The 16,775-nt window shown below is 33.4% G+C and overlaps 1 protein-coding gene and 1 pseudogene across 2 annotated transcripts; one reads left to right on the top strand and one right to left on the bottom strand.

Annotated features, from left to right (window-relative positions):
• Window positions 1–1,277: 1,277 nt before the first annotated feature.
• LOC105128066 (26S proteasome non-ATPase regulatory subunit 11 homolog) lies at window positions 1,278–2,656 on the bottom strand (annotated as a pseudogene).
• A 5,126-nt stretch (window positions 2,657–7,782) lies between these two features.
• On the top strand, window positions 7,783–16,513 carry LOC105121079 (CSC1-like protein At1g69450). Of its 2 annotated transcripts, none has more exons than XM_011019579.1 (11): window positions 7,783–7,948; window positions 8,251–8,579; window positions 8,663–8,818; window positions 9,755–9,818; window positions 10,115–10,324; window positions 11,653–11,832; window positions 12,879–13,177; window positions 13,873–14,149; window positions 14,801–15,076; window positions 15,704–15,937; window positions 16,105–16,513. In XM_011019579.1, exons 2-11 carry the CDS (start codon window positions 8,299–8,301, stop codon window positions 16,270–16,272), a joined length of 2,145 nt encoding a protein of 714 aa, XP_011017881.1. In that variant the 5' UTR covers window positions 7,783–7,948; window positions 8,251–8,298; the 3' UTR covers window positions 16,273–16,513. The 2 variants fall into 2 exon arrangements, with proteins under 2 accessions (XP_011017881.1, XP_011017887.1); XM_011019585.1 differs by having other exon boundaries at window positions 11,653–11,817.
• The last annotated feature ends 262 nt before the right edge of the window (window positions 16,514–16,775 follow it).

The raw sequence follows: 16,775 nt of genomic DNA on the forward strand, positions 1-16,775 counted from the left end.
TTAATCTACAATGAAATACATTTCAGATATCTAATTTACACCCTAAATCTTCTCATACTTCTTAAAAAAAACACCAACTAAATTATCCATAATTATCTTTAATTTTGTGTTAACCTGTACTTGACCACTTAACTTTAATTTTTTATTTATATACTTCAAATTATTAATTGTTTTAAGAAATAGTTACTTTTTATCAATTTTGATCATAAATAATAGTTTAAAAATACGACTCCTGCTATGAAAACACATAATATAAGTGGAGAAAAAAAGTTAGCAAGAGAAATAAAAATCCTAGATTGAGAAACCTAATTTTCACCACAAAAATAATCAACGATAGTTAACTTAAAAAATAATAATCAAAGTTCAAAAATTAAATTCAATTTGACTCTAAGTAGTTATGAGCAATTTTATGGCATACAAATATTTGATAAATTATAACAAGGCATCCGAAACAAACTATTTAAGATACTAATTTTTGGTTTCTCACTTGAATATCATATTCCTATTTTGTTCATGTAATCATGCACGGGTAAAGCAATCAGAGTCCAAGGAGCCAGTCCCTACACCGACACTTAAAAACACTATCATTTCGTCAAGCAGACACGTACAAGGAATCCATTTCCCGGCAGCAATGGACTTTTTGCTGGTTAAAGAAAACACCCTAGTGTACATTCCAACTTGAACAACATGCTTCAATTAACACCAAGGGAAAAAAAATCAGTTCTTAACTTTATGGATGATAATGTAACTCATACACAAAAATGTTAGTGGAGACAAATATTGTCTCCCTATGTACAAGTAAAAATACTTAATTTTTCACTTTATATATGGTGAAGGACACAAATAATGGTATAAATCATAGCATGATTTATGCCCCTTCCCTATTTTTCACTTTACACATGATGGAGGGCACAAATAATGGTATAAATCATAGCATGATTTATGCCCCTACCCTTTATATATGTGTGTGTGTGTGTGTGTGAGAAGAGAAAGCAAAAAAAAAGAGCTTGAGTGTAGAGTTGAGTTGAGAAGAGTTTTTTCCTCCTCTTTGTTTATATTGTTTTTTTAAGTGATTAATGCAAACCAGTAGCTCTATGAAATAGACAAATTGCCGAACCACGTAAATTTATATGTGTTTGAATGCTTGATTGTTCCAACACAAATATTAAACCAAATCAATTAAAGAAATGATAAAGACATTTCCTTAACAAAAAACAAAAAGTTCTTCGGAAACATGGATGCAAGCAACAAATAGACAGCCCCTTGCATCCAGAACCTCAAGACAAAATCTTGGCAGACCTAACATAGAGGCTATCAATAAACTTGCTCATAAACCATCTAGATGGTGGCCAAGTGATAAAAATTTGAGACCAAGAGATTTGTTTTTTCTGTGATCTCAGGTTCGAGTCCTTAGTTGTTCATATGATAGCCACTAGAGGCTTACATGGTGGTTAATTTCAAGATCCGTGGGATTAGTCGTGGTGCAAGCAAGCTACCCGGACACCCACGTTAATCTAATAAAAAAAACAAACAAACTTGCACATATTGGAAATGGTCTCCGATGCAGCTGGGGTCGGTTGCATCTGTTTTTGAATCATAAGAAACGACGAGGCATCCAGCACTTTGGTCTAAAGTCCCAATTTTCTTATCCCGAATCATCTGAGATAGTTTCTTCTCTGACCCTCGAAGAAGGGCCAATACCATTGCATTACTAAGCAGCTTGAGGGGTCAATCAGATCAGCAACGTGAGAAATCTCAACTCTTGAGAATGGCTCAATCACCCTGCAGAGGTTCTGCTCTAGTAAAGTGTCATGTTGAAATAAGAGATGCCGATGAACAATTGGGTCTTCCTCTATTCGGGCCTTAAAGTCCATAAGTGCAGTCTCAAAGAGCTTCAAGGAGCGTTTTGGCAACAGTTTTCATCCCGCATATTATAGCCCTGTTTTGGATGATGTCATTCATGCAACATCATCAGCTTGGCTGACCATTATTTCGCACAACAACGTATACCCGAGGCTAAATACTGCTCAGGGATCTTCAAGAGTATTGAAAGTTTAAAATGCTTCAAAGAAGTAGCTATAAGAAGTTTTCTAATCCTTCTCTTCCGCGTGAAGTATCCACTCTGCTCATTCTATAGTCCCTGGCATATAAATTGCATTGGCTGCTGTTCTAGCTGCTGTGAGTACTGCAGCCTTGGCTTTAGAGAGGTTTCTTAGAGAAAAGTGGAGCGGACTCTCCAGCAAGTCTATATCCAAGAGAAGAAGCTTGTCGTCCGATTTCTCACCTCCTTAAACAATCTAGAAAGTATATCCAACGCTTGTAAATACTCACCGCCGAAGAAAATTTTGCTTTCCACCATCTCTTCGCACAGAGAAATCTGGAGACCAGCAGTGCCAGGTATTTTAGCAACTGCATCAATTATCTCAGGAACAGTTTTAGCAGTTTTTGCCTTGGGAATCAATGTAGAAAAGGGCCTGAACTGGGTCAGAAGATCTGAGAGATTCTTGATGGCTTGTTCCTTAATCCTGAGGGATCAAGGAGAAGATGACGGGTTCTCTAGTATACAGTAGAAGATTAAAATGGCTTCAGATGGATTTTTTGCTTCTAAAGCCTGAGCAGTTGAATCCGTGGTTGCAGGAAGATACGATGCTGACATGGTGAATGCTTTTAAAAATATTGAAGTCCTGCAAAATGAAAATTTATCTGAAATGGGCAACCTTGCCTCGAGAAAGGAAGAATGACGGTACAGAACAAAAATATCCACGTCCAAAGAACTGCTTGCAGCATCTCCATCCAGAGCCTAGACAGTAACACAGGTATTGAATACCTAGGCAAGATTCCTGAGCAACTGCTAACAATCTTGACAACATGATGGTGTTAAAACCTTTCGCTGCACCAGATTCCAGTTATTGTCTCTGATACTGCCAATAACATTAGAGCCGACAACACCATTTCATCAAGCAAAAAAAGAGAAAAAACCTACAATATCACGAAATCAGTATTTTGAAAAAGCACTGATCTTAACAGCCAACTTCAACACTCAACGGGCGTCAATGAACACAATTTATACTCGGAGATTTTTTATTTTTTTCAATTTGCTATCAAAAACAATATAGAGAAACAAATAGACTCGCTGGCTGAAAAACCATGCTGGGTGGTAGTATAGCCCGGGAAACAGAAACTCATGTTCAATGGAGGCTATCACTGTTCCATACCTAGGGGCATTTGAGGATAGTTTAATCATTATCCTGGCATTCCAAGAGAGATGAGTGGCGGATGATATTACTGTTGGAATTAAAAGAGCTTAAGATACACGCATGGTTATAAAACTCGTGATTTGAATCGTACAATCCTCCGTTAACAACTCGACTCGCAATAAAAACAGGACCTCCATGAAAAGCCTGTTTGAGATCTCCATCCATTTAGCCATATTCCATATTATTTTTTAAAATATTATTTATTTAAAAATATATTAAAATAATATTTTTTGTTTTTAAAAATTTATTTTTCATATTAACATAACAAATAATCTAAAAAAATTAAAAAAAATAATCTAAAATAAAAAATAAAAAAACAAATTCAACCACAGCCTGCAGAAATCATAACCTATTCGTTAGCAAGATAGGATGGTCAAAAGATGGCGTAATTGCATTGTGGTGCTTTGTCCTTGGCTAAGAAGTAGTCTCGCATTGTGGTTGAAATTTTGTTTAAAAACATTTTAAAAGTATATTTAATGTAAAAAAATATTAAATTAATATTTTTTAATAACCTGTGGTTTAAATAGTACAATTTTACACCAACAACTCGACTCGTAATAAAAATTGGACCTCCATGAAGCCTGGTTGATATTTATTTGAGTTATTGTTTAAAATATTTTTTATTTAAAAATATATTAGAATAATATTTTTATTTTTAATATTAATATATTAAGATGATTAAAAAAAATTAAAAAACTAATTTAAAATAAAAAAATTAATTTAATTAAAAAAATCCAATTCAACCACATCCTTGTACAGCCAAAAATCATAAACTATTTAATAGCAAGGTAGGATGGTCAAAAGGACGGCGTAACTGCATTATGGTGCTTAAGGATGGCGTAATTGCAGTGTGGTGCTTTTTTCCTGGCTAAGAAGCTGGTTGAAATTTTCATTGAAAATATTTTAAAAATATGTTTAATAAAATAAAATATTAAATTTCTATTTTTTTATATTTTTTAATAGGATATGCTGATATTAAAAAATAAAAAAAATATTTTAATATATTTTTAATAAACAACCATAAAAAGGAGACATGTAATATAGTCCTTGTATTTTTTATGTGTAGCTTGTATTAAAAGTTGTTTTTTAAATTATTTTTTATTTAAAAATAAATAAAAATTTTATTTTATTTTTTAAGATTTATTTTTATATCATAATATTAAAATGATACAAAAATATTAATTTTATTCTAAAAATATTTCAAAATTTTCAGAAACATGGATTTACGGCTATGTTAACGAGTGCGGCAGTGGCCTGGCTATCCAGATGTGGGAATGTGCAGCGATGAATGTGCCGCGTGGTCCACTTATAAAAAGCTCGTTGACTTTCCAATTGTCGAGGCTTTCCTTCTCTTTTCTATTCTGGTCACAATTGAGGCTAGTTGAGCTGGTTTGAAAAATATTTATAAGAACATTAAGTAGCAAAATATTCTTGGGGATAAATTCTCTAATAAATAATCGATGCGTGGTACTCTGGAAAATTTCAATGTCGTCTCAGTAATATATTTAAAAGCTATCAGAAAGGAGAGAATCTTGAGTATTGCATACCCTGCATGTAATTCGATGGAAAGTAATTTTAACATGCATGTGTACCTATTTCCAATTAGAGACATTGGAAGAAAACTTCTTAGTGATAGAATACGAAAAAGATTTTAAGCGGTGACCTTTTTTGACTTTTTTTATAGGAGTTTCAGAAAACACAAGATATGAAATTTATTATTAACAAAGAAGAGTAACTGAAATATTATTGATTTACAAAATAGTATCTACTTGAACTAAATCCAAGTAAATCGTGTAATTTTTAATTTTTTCTGTTGCTAAATGCATAGTTTATAAAATATGATGATTTGATTTTGCATATTCTCTATCAAAAAAGGCTTTTTTAATGATCTTGAATTCGTGATACATTTCTGTGTAATTTAAATTTGTTTTTATGTTTTAAAAATATTTTTAAAAAAATAATGTTTTTTTATTTTTTATTTTAAATTAATATTTTAAAATTATTTTAATATACTAATATAAAAAATAAATTAATTTTACAAAAGCTTTCTAACATCAAAAATAATATAATTTTCCAAGAGCTTGATCGCTTCCTAACATATTTTTCTCCTCCACTCTGTTCTTACATCAATCACGAAGGGAACCCGAATTATGCACTGCATGTCCACTACAGACGGGACTCCAACATGGACCTCAGCCAACCAAACCCTAGCCCGCCCCGATGGAATTCAATCGTACCCAGTACCCATGCCAGAGGACTCGAGGAGCTAAAAACACCATGTGTCCAGCAGACTGGCTTAGCTGAGCCAATTACTGCCACCAGAGGCAGTAAACTAACCATGGGCGTACTTGAACTACCAATAGCTAATCAACACAAAACTATCATCAATCACTACCGACCCCTGTCCTGTACAAAAATAGTAACAGTTTTGAATTGAGCGATGTAGATCGAAAAAGGTTTTAAATCCCCACCTTATTTTAGTAAAATAAGATAAAAATCTCAAATTAATCGAGAATTAAAAAAAAAATGTTTTATCGTTAGCCAGACCCAGGTGTAAGGTAACCTATTCGTGCCCAGGATTAGAGATACAGGAAGAATAAGTAAAAAAGAATGAGCAGGTAGACTGCAATGGTTCGGTAGAAAATAGCTAGTTTTAGTTTTGGTGGGGTTACATATATCAATTTACAGATACCTAATACTAGCACCTCTAAATTCTAGATGTTAGAGCTAGACCCACCCATGTAGTTGTAGACCCAACAAGCGCGTCTGTAGGCCCATGTGTCTGGGGTCTGTAGGCTCATTCATCTAGATCTAAAGATAGCGTATCTGGATTTACCTTCGTCTACTGACCTGTACCTGGAGTCTGCGAACCACACAGGGAAATAATAAATTAAAAAAATAAAAAAATATAATAACAATCATTATTATTATTTTTATTTTTATTATTATTGATATATTAAAAAAAATGTTATTATTATAAAAACCTTAATCAGAGAACTTTATTATTAATATAATAAATATTATTACATATATTATAATGTTATCATTTTTATTATAGTTAATATTGATAATAAAATAATTAAAAAATTTAAAAAATATTATTAATAATGAAAAACAAGAATAAATTTAATTTAAATAGTAAAAATTATAAAATATTATTCTTACTGTTATTAATAAATTTAAAATAAAATATTATTATTACAAAAAAAACCATATACTTAATTTGAATGATAAAATAAAAAGATATCATTATCATTGTTATTATTTTTACTATAAATATTATTATTTTTATTATAATTAAAGGTATTAATATTAAAAATAGTATTACATGTTTTAAAAATTCTATTATATTTATTATAATTTAACATATTAATATAAAAAATATTATTATTTGTGGTAGAAATATTATTATTTTTTTATTATAATTAAAAAATATTAACATAAAAAATAGTATTATTATATTATAAATATTATTATTTTTATTATAATTCTCTTGAGTTATATATTAAGACCCATTAACCTTGGATCTATACTAGGGTCCAAGATCAAGGGGTTTTGTGTGAGAATCCAATTCTTATGCGTCTGTTATTTGGATTCAAGATTTTTAGGTTTTGGATTTTTAAATATAATTATTTGTATTATAAATATAATTATTTTTATTATAATTCATAATATTAATATTAAAAGTATTATTATTTATGTTATATATATTACTATTTTTATTATAATTAATATTATCAATAAAAAACTAATAAATTTGAAAATAATTATTATTGATATTGATCAATATTGAAAAACAATCATATATTTAGTTTAAAGATTAAAATTAAAAAAACTATTATTATTATTATCATAAAAAACTATAATTTTTTAAAAAATTAAAAATTTATAAAAATAAATTAAATATTATTATTAGATGTAATATTACAATGGACTCAGTATTTTTTAACCCGACGTTCACAGCGTTATCCAATACTGTTGAATATTTAAATTTATAATATTTTTTATAAAATTAAAAAATAAACCCATAACATAGCACCGGCTCCTCATTAATTTCATAACTATGGTGTGAAGATATAAAGTCAAAGTCAACTTGTACACTGACGGGTAGTTTTTGTGTTATTTTTATTAAAATAATATTATTTTGAGTTTTTTAATAAAAAAAGTGATTTGACATGAAATTACAGGCTAGAGGTCATTTAATTAACCTGTCCATTCTTATAACAGGGTATTTTACTATCAGAGAAACACGTGGCTGCTTAACAACGACACTCCAAAAGCGTGTCGGGTGGGATAGATTGCTACCAGAGTATCAGGGAAAATTATACGCTGCACATGGAGTAAATAGTATCATTTTCAAAGACCTTGATTACCCACCGTTCCTTCCTTTTCCCCTGTAAATCCCCAAATCATCCCTGCCCTCTTATTTGCCGTTCTGAAACAAGCAAGTAACATGATACCACCAGGGGTATCACCGGTAATTACTCAAGCAGCAAACTAAAATAAGCAAGCTCAGTACCATTATCAAATGCACGGTTTAGCCATCCACTAGTAAACAGTACCAAATTCTACCTCTACCAGTCTCTGCTCAATTGCTGCGAACTTTCGATCGCACCACACATTGGAGTAGTTGTTTGATTCAGCAGAGCATCTCGCTTCTCTCACAAGCAGCCACATCCAAACCGTACGAGGTGTGAATTTTCTCCACTGACTTTTTTCTTGCTTTCTATTTTCCAGGTTTCTTTCTTTCTTTCTTTCTCCTTCCTTTTCTTTTCTGGAGCATCATCTTTTACCTCTTTACTAACATATAGAAAGAAATCAAATTAATTGAGCTTTGCATTAGATTTTTTAAATCGTTGTCAGCTTCTACCGAGAGTGAGAGAAGCAGTGATTAATTTGAAGTAACAAGATGTAAAGTGATTATCATTTCTTAATTGCAAGGAGAGTGCAATCCGTTTAGGGGTGTTAAATATTTTTCCTGTTCATGCTGCAGTTTAAGAGTTCGTTCATGTTTTGGAGGTTTTGAGATTGGTATGCTGAAATGCTCGTTTCCGCTATTCTAACATCAGTGGGGATAAACTCTGCTCTATGTGTTATATTCCTGGTACTGTATTCTATATTGAAGAAACAACCAAGTTATTATGAAGTTTATATACCGCGCTTGCTGACGGAAGGGAATTCTAAACGGAGAAGCCGTTTCAACCTTGAAAGGCTAATACCATCTACTGGCTGGTTGCCCAAGGCATGGAAACTATCGGAGGAGGAAATGTTGTCTTCTTCAGGCTTGGACGCCGTTGTTTATATGCGAACTATAACTTTCTGGTAATTACAGTCCTGCTTTATTAAGCCTTTTATTCCCCATTAAACAAAGCCTTATTTGTTCTTGCTCTATCTGAATACTGCAGTTTGAAAGTATTTTCATTCGCTGGGATAATAGGGATATTTATTCTTCTTCCAGTGAACTGTTCGGGGACTGAGCTTCACCAAATTGACTTCGAAGATTTGTATAGCAATTCTCTGGATGTATTCACCATTTCAAATGTAAATCGAGGCTCAAAGTGGTAAGTTCCATCTGCAGATGTGGTTCTAACTTGAATCAGCACCAACATTCAATTTAATTAAGAAATGTCAACGTGCTAAATTTATCCATGTGAATATTCTTAATCCCCTGAGGCTCAGGATTGCTTCTAAAGTTATATGTGCTCTTAACTGCTGCTTCTTTTTATTCGTGCAGTTCCTATTTCACTGTATTTTAGTTCTTAGTTGTAAAACTCAATTTTAAATTTCATTTCTCATTTTGAACGTATGTAGTAGCAACCCTTGCCTGAAACCTTAATTCTGGAAACTTCACCACTCACATTTATATTCAGTTGCAAGACTTGGTTAAACTTTTATATAATTTTTAGCAATGTTACTGTGGCTTTGATGCTTAGAATACTAATTTGAAACTCTTTTTATGGCTTTTAGCTATATTTTGATTCTTATGAATTGCTTAATTGATGACTCTAAGAAACATATTTGTTCTTGCTTCTCGTCAGTAATTGGTTTATATATTGTTTACATTAGAAAATGTTGCTCATTTGGTCCAAATGGTGTTAGCTTATTTGGGCTTCCATTTGTAATGGAAAATGGTTTTCAACCAAAATTAAGAATCCACTTGTTAAAAATGATACATAACTCATATGCATAGTTAATTTGAAGTAAATCTGAGTGAGATGGTTCGCTTTCCCATTAAAATATTCACATATTTATGCCCTGGTGAGTGTCTGGAAATGAATTAACTTTGTCCAGTGTTCACAGTATCAGGCAGTGTGGTATTCTTATGGTAAGGATAGTGTGTGTTGTGTAGAGAAGCTCATGCATTTTGGCCATTTTGGCAGGTTATGGATTCACTTTGCAGCTGTACATATTGCACTTTTTTCATCTGCCATCTACTCTATTATGTAAGTTAGCGTGTAGTGGGTAGAGAAACTCATGCAATTTGTCCATTTTTGCAGGTTATGGATTCACTTCTCTTCTGTATATGCTATCACTATTTTCATCTGCTATCTACTTTATCATGTAAGTTCCATGTTTTGCAGTTACAGGTTATTGTCTACTCTTATTTTAGCAGAATTTGATTACCTCCAAAGTCTTTTTCCTGGTACTGTGACTGTAAGTTTTCCATGTTGATGGTCAGGTGATAATCAGATATTTATTTTGATGTGGATCCATATTTATTGTTCATGTGGGAAGGAAACTGTTAATTATTTAGCACGGTGTCGATCATAGTTATCCTGCTTAATTAACTGATAAAATATATTAATAAGTTACTTCTTGATACATAAACAGCTGCTAATGTGTATTTGATTATGTAGGAATATAAGTATATTTCTTCAAAAAGGATTGCGTATTTTTATTCATCCAAACCTCAGCCACATCAGTTCACCATCTTAGTTCGCAATATCCCTGTCTCAGCTGGAAGCAGTGTCAGTGACAGTGTTCAGAGCTTCTTTACCGAGTATTACCCTGCCACATATCTGTCACATATAGTTGTTCGTCGAACTAGCAAAGTTCAGAGCCTCATTGTAAGTAACATGTCCTTTTCTTTGTCACCATTGTTTATAATTGATTTTTTATCTTTCTTTTGTTTTATATATTTGAGCTCTTGGGAAAAATACACGGTTCTAGTGTTGTGCTGAATTGCATGTCACAGGGCAGCTTGACTTGGAGTGTTTGTGGTCTTTCTTGATAGGAAAAGGTCCTGGGATGTTAGTTAACTGGTTTTGAGATATTATTAGGCTGATTCCAAAAGCAGTAGCCAAAAGGAAAACTATATGTTCATGGTGTCTTTCTATTAAGGCCCTATGATGAGACCTTGCGCTTACAGACGTGGGAGGTGGATTATAACAGTGGTAGGCAGATAAGATCATCAGTACAGTTGTAAAAACAAAACAAAGTGAGGGTTGTGAGAGGGAAATTTGTAGAAGGTTCCACCTTTCTGTTCTTTTTTTCTTCCTTGAATTAGCAAGCTTTCAGTCTTAGAACCTATAATCTATTTGGTCATAAGTCCAAGACTTCTGTTACCATTGCGTTGTACATAAAAAAGAGTAATGAAACGAAGAATGAGTAATAAAAATTTCCCCACCGGTTGTCCAATCATTTATTGCATATAGATGTATGATGAGAATTTCTTAAGGAATTGTTGAAATGAGATTGTTTTTATTATAAAATCCCAGCAAACTACAATTTTTGTGAAAGTTGGTTCCCTTGAATCATGTAGATTCTAACTCCCAGCTTGCAGCTGATAATTGCTAAATGGCTTGTACAATTTAGTTTTTAACATTCATATAAAAATCTCAATTGAAAACCAGTTAACCTTAAATTAAGAATTATCAACTTTTGGAATCAGACTAATTTTATGCACATCAGTGTTGCAAAACTGCTGAAAAAATATTAATTTTCCAGGGAAAGTAGCTATGAAGCTTTTTCTTGGTGGTTAATTATTCTCCAAAATTGTTGAAAACCTGCTGCTAGTATCCATGGTCAGATTGTAATGATAAATTCCTTTTAAAACTACTGCACCTGGCATGATAGTTGATATTTGAATTGGATACACCTTTTTCTTTTTGGAAACATGAGATGTACTCCATAAAATTCCTACTAGTTCTCTTTGATTGTTAAACATTTCTGGAATAAAAAAACTAATGAAAATTGTAAAGCTGCTCAGTGTTATTCCAAGAAACCAGGTACCAAATTCTGGTCACGTCCCAGAGTGATGGCAAGAGAAAAAAAGCGAACTATTCTTTGATGAGTAATTTAGCCATTAGATTAAGAACTGGAATGGATAATCAGTGAAACACCACTCCCCTTAGATTACTTCACATTTATTTCCTTTGTTTTTATGTGGGTTCAGAATGATGCAAAGCAATTATACAGGAGGCTTCTTCACTTGCAATCAGAACCATCTGAGCAGAAGTCTAAGCAAGTTGGATTGTTTGAAAAAAATGTTGATCTTTTGGATCATTATGGGAAGAGGTTAGAAGACTTAGAGCAGAATGCACGATTGGAGCAATCTGAGGTATCATTGGCAAAAGTATGTGGTGCAATTTTCACTGTTATCCTTTCTGTTGTATTTAAATTCCATTTACATTCTTTAATTATCAAATTTCTATCTTATTCAACAATTCAAATAACCATCAAACATAGATGAAGGTGTTCAAATCCTTTAAATTTGGTTGTGCATCACGAGTATCAAATTTAGTAACATTCAAAGATGTGCAAGTTGCAGAATGCTTTGGCATGTATCTTGGTAAATAGTGTTTTTGATCGATCAAAACAGTTATAGGATTACAGTACAATTTAGTTTTTCTCAAAAAAGAAAAGGTAGCTATGCTTGCATGATATTGTAGGTTCACATAATTTTTTCCCCCAATAAAACAAGGAAGAAAGCTGGTTGAATTTTTCTCCTGTCAAGAATTTATTGGAGATCAAGAAGTTTCTGAAATTGTAATATTGCCATAGAAAAAAGCAAAGACTTGCAAAAGAATAACCCAAGTCAAAATGGTAAAGCACAACTTTGGATTAATCAGTGCTTGAATGTTTCTGTCGGTTTTGGAGCTTATGGAGGAAGGAAAATTACAACCCTACCCTTTTCCCTCCCCCTTCACCTCAAAGAAAGATAACAACCCTATGCTCTCTCCTTCAACCTACTTCCCCAAAGGAGATGACATTCTTGTCGGTGCACTGTTTGTGTCTAGATAGGCGCACACTGGTACATGCTTGTGTGCATGCTCATACCAATTTTGGATGGTTTATTTTGGATTTCATTTTCGTCACAGCTCTAGAGCACTATAACCGAAACTTTGCAGTACATCATTTTTTCTGAAGCACTTCAAGTCTCATGGTAGCAGCAACTGTAGTCTGAATGGAATGTCTCATAATAAGTTTTTAACACATCATCTTCAGGTAGAGGATGACTACAAAAACCTGGCTTTCTAAAATCAAGCTGATACCCAGATGTGTATTTTTTCCATTGATTTCCACACCTTCTGATTAGTTTATTTAGATTTTGTCTATTTTTTAATAGTTTTGGTATTGTGCAGTGAATGCTATTAATTTACGTTGTTTCTCTTGTAAAAGGACACTCATGCTGCCTTTGTGTCCTTCAAGACTCGATATGGTGCTTCCACTGTTTTCCACCTGCAACAATCAACCAACCCCACACATTGGCTCACAGAAGAAGCTCCTCAACCAAATGACGTCTTTTGGCCTTTTTTTTCTTCATCATTCATGGGAAGATGGATTTCTAAGCTTTTGGTTGTAGTTGCGTGTATTCTTCTTACAGTCGTGTTCCTTATTCCTGTTGTGGTTGTACAAGGTCTTACTAACCTGAGTCAGCTGGAAGTTTGGTTTCCATTCCTCAAAAGCATTCTAACCATGTAAGTAATGATCTCAAGTCCTTGTATTACCAGAGTTCCCATCATATCATCCTTGACATTTCAATTATCATCGCTGCTTCTGTTGCTGCCATTTTACTTGAAAACCCTTCCCCACTCTCTCTTGCCTTCTACTTTTCTCCCACTATAAATTGAATTGGTACTGTCAACAAAGAATGGTGACTGGTATGTTAAGAGTATATCCTGGGGTGCTTGCTTCTAGTATGCATTTCATGAATGTCAATGTGATAGGATTTAACCATGATTATGAATTTTAAGGATTTATGCTGAACAACATCAATGAAATAATTCAGAATTTTTCATATGTAGTTTCTCCAGGGATCCTCTATTGACATCGTGGAACCCTTTTTTATACATTGGATGCTTTTATTGTTGATGTGGCATTTGGTGTTATATGCTGCCACTAGATTATCAATAATAGGTGCATTAAGTTTGTTTTTCATGATCTTGGAAGAAAAGTACTTTCTGATGAACTGCATCAGTTCTTTCCAGTGGGACCCTTCTGAATTTCAATCATATCTGAAATGTGCCAAACAAATAGAATTGTTTTAACTAATATTTCATTCCATATTAGAAAAGAATGTTTTTCTTCTTTAACACATGACTGAGGTTATTAATAAGAATTACTCTGTTATAGCTGGATTTTTGCAGGACACTAAATTTTGTGAATCTTGCAGAGCATTTGTCAGTCAAATAGTTACAGGATATCTTCCTAGTCTGATTCTTATGTTGTTCCTAAAGATCGTGCCCCCAATCATGGAGTTCCTCTCCTCCATTCAAGGATACATTTCTCATAGCGAGATAGAGAGGAGTGCATGCAACAAAGTACTCTGGTTCACAGTATGGAACATCTTCTTCGCCACTGTATTTTCCGGTTCCGTGTTAAATAAGCTTTCCATTATTCTTGATCCCAAGAATATTCCTGCAAAACTGGCTGTTGTTGTTCCAGCACAGGTGAATTTATGTTACTGAGATTTTATAACAAAATTTTCAATTTGATATGAGAGAGAGGAGTGTGTGAGTTTGTGTGTGTTTTTGGCAGTAGAGAAACCTGACATGTTTGCTGAAAACTCATTCTTTCTGTCAATTATATCTTGCATTGCTCTCCACTCCTTTTCTCAATACTGAAAAGACAATAAAAAAACAAATGAATTTTTTTGAAGTGGAAGGAGATAATCTAAGAGCATTTTGTCAGCTGGAGTGCTTAATACAGCTTCTTCACGGACCGACAACTTAAAAATATTGGGATAAAATACAAAAACCCTCCTATAGTTCGATTGAAACTTCACTTTCCCTCCATATACACTTTACATCCTGGATTAATAAAAAAACTCAAATAAAATGCACTGTTGAGGATGTAAACTGTTATTAAACATATAAGCTACATGATGGAAAGTGTAATTTATGAAGGTATGGAGGGAAAGTGAAATTGAAATCAAATTACAGGAGGATTTTTGTTATCATCCCAAAAATATTTGGTGGCCTTCCACTATGAGGAGTGAAATAGCCAATTATGAGATTCATGACAGCTAGATGATTTTCTGATTGAAAAATTGCTGTGGCATATAACAAGAATGTGTAATTTTTAATTTCTATTTTTTGCAGGCATCATTTTTCATTGCTTATGTTGTCACATCTGGATGGACAAGCACTTCATCGGAACTTTTTCGGATAATCCCTCTAATTTGCAGTCTAATGACGAAGTGTTGTGCTGAAAGTGCAGATGATGAAATTGAAGTTCCATCTATTCCTTATCACAGGGACATTCCCAGGATTCTTTTCTTTGGACTTCTTGGTATTGCATATTTCTTCTTAGCTCCCGTCATTCTGCCCTTCCTACTGGTGTACTTCTGTCTTGCATACATCATCTTCCGTAACCAGGTTTCTTTTCCTTTTTTTTTTATCATGCTTTTTATAATTTCATGACTTCAAAATATATTGTATCAGGGTAGGTTGTTTGGTTGTTATGTAGTTTCAGAATTTTATCATTGTCAAAGATATTTAAAGTGTGGAAACACTAAAATGTTTACAGAATGAGTAACAATACAAGGTTCTCAGTTATATCTACCTGCTCAATGTAATTCTTTTGGTAAATAGGGAGATATGAAGAAGGAGCATTCCCTTTTTATATCAGCAAAGATCACCACTGAAAAAATGTGGTGAGCAGTATCAGCTAGTAAGAGTCCACTGTGGTCTTAGCTCATGCCTGTCTATAGCAGATATAGGGAATAGAATAATCGTAATGAAAGTGTGGGTAGCTGCAAGCGTGAGTTTGTGTAAATTTTCCTCTTTCATTATGATGTATGATCGCTTTGGGGGCTGTTCTTCAGGAGATGTTAGGGACTGCAAACAGTTGCATGAACAGTGTTTTAAGAGATTTTAGGTTAGGAAGGGACCATGATTTTTACAGTTTGTATTTCTGCGTTACTCAAGTTTAAATATTTTTATGTTAGTGCTAGTTTTACAGGTTCTGGAACAAGTTTAATACTCTGCAAATTTATGATGCAGTTCATAAATGTATATGCTCCCAAGTACGAAACTGCTGGGAAGTTTTGGCCTATCGTACACAACTTGGTGATATTTTCTCTGGTACTCATGCATGCGATTGCAGTGGGAATTTTTTCTCTGAAGAAGCTCTCTCTCGCATCAACCTTAGTCTTACCTCTTCCAGTTCTCACGCTTCTGTTTAATGAGTACTGCAGGAAACGCTTCCGCCCCATTTTTACAGCTTATCCAGCTGAGGTATGTTGATATTCCAATTTTATTACTGCACACCATGGCCAAGGGGATATCAATCCTTGTGCTTTCATACTTTTATCCCCTCTCCGCCACCCTTTCCCCAAGTGTACTTATGATTTCTTCTGCGTCTAATGTTCAACCCAAATATTGACCTGGATATGTGTTTTCAGATATTGATAAAGAAGGACAGGGAAGATCAAAATGATGCTACGATGTCTGAATTTTTTGATAAATTGGCCACCACCTATCAGGACCCTGCTCTAATGCCGATTCAGTACTCTGCAGACTGTGACAGCCTTAACAGACCCCTTTTATCATCTTCTGAAACGTCAATGTGAGGTTGTCTTTGCACTGTATTGACTATTGAGCTGAATAGTAGTGTTGGTTTCTATTATCAACCACCATTTCCATATGTTACCCTAGATATATCTTTCATTTTTTCAAGTGAAATAGCAAGTGCCTTGAAAAACACATCCGATGCATATGTGTGTGCATATTAGCCCACGCATGCTTGTATTTATTCATGTACATGCTTTCCAATTTATTGCAAGGACATCCCAAATACTTGTTTCAATTGACTATTTTCATCTAATAGTTAGCTCCCCGCCTTTACATTTTACTCGCCATTGGTCAATGAGCTAATAAAATAGGAGAAAAACCGGAAGCACAGAGAAATGGCAGTCGAAAACATGTTTATTTTTAAAAAGTTGGTACTGGTTATTTTTTTCAGTGCATGTAGGAGGTTATTTTTCACTTTTAGTCAAATCTACACCATTATTAAATTAAGTACTCGTCTAATATCGCCTAGCTGGAAATGTTTGGTATCTACGAAATTGAAGAG

Source organism: Populus euphratica, unplaced genomic scaffold (genome assembly GCF_000495115.2).
Source record: "Populus euphratica unplaced genomic scaffold, PopEup_1.0 scaffold1.1, whole genome shotgun sequence".
Taxonomy (NCBI): Eukaryota; Viridiplantae; Streptophyta; class Magnoliopsida; order Malpighiales; family Salicaceae; genus Populus; species Populus euphratica.

What these genes read in the sequence shown, in the direction of transcription:
- LOC105121079 (XM_011019579.1), top strand. Translation starts at nt 8,299, where the DNA reads ATGCTCGTTTCCGCTATTCTAACATCAGTGGGGATAAACTCTGCTCTA. An exon ending in TCTGCTATCTACTTTATCAT is followed by an intron (nt 9,819 to 10,114) that starts GTAAGTTCCATG and finishes TTGATTATGTAG; the next exon opens with GAATATAAGTATATTTCTTC. An exon ending in CTCAAAAGCATTCTAACCAT is followed by an intron (nt 13,178 to 13,872) that starts GTAAGTAATGAT and finishes TGAATCTTGCAG; the next exon opens with AGCATTTGTCAGTCAAATAG.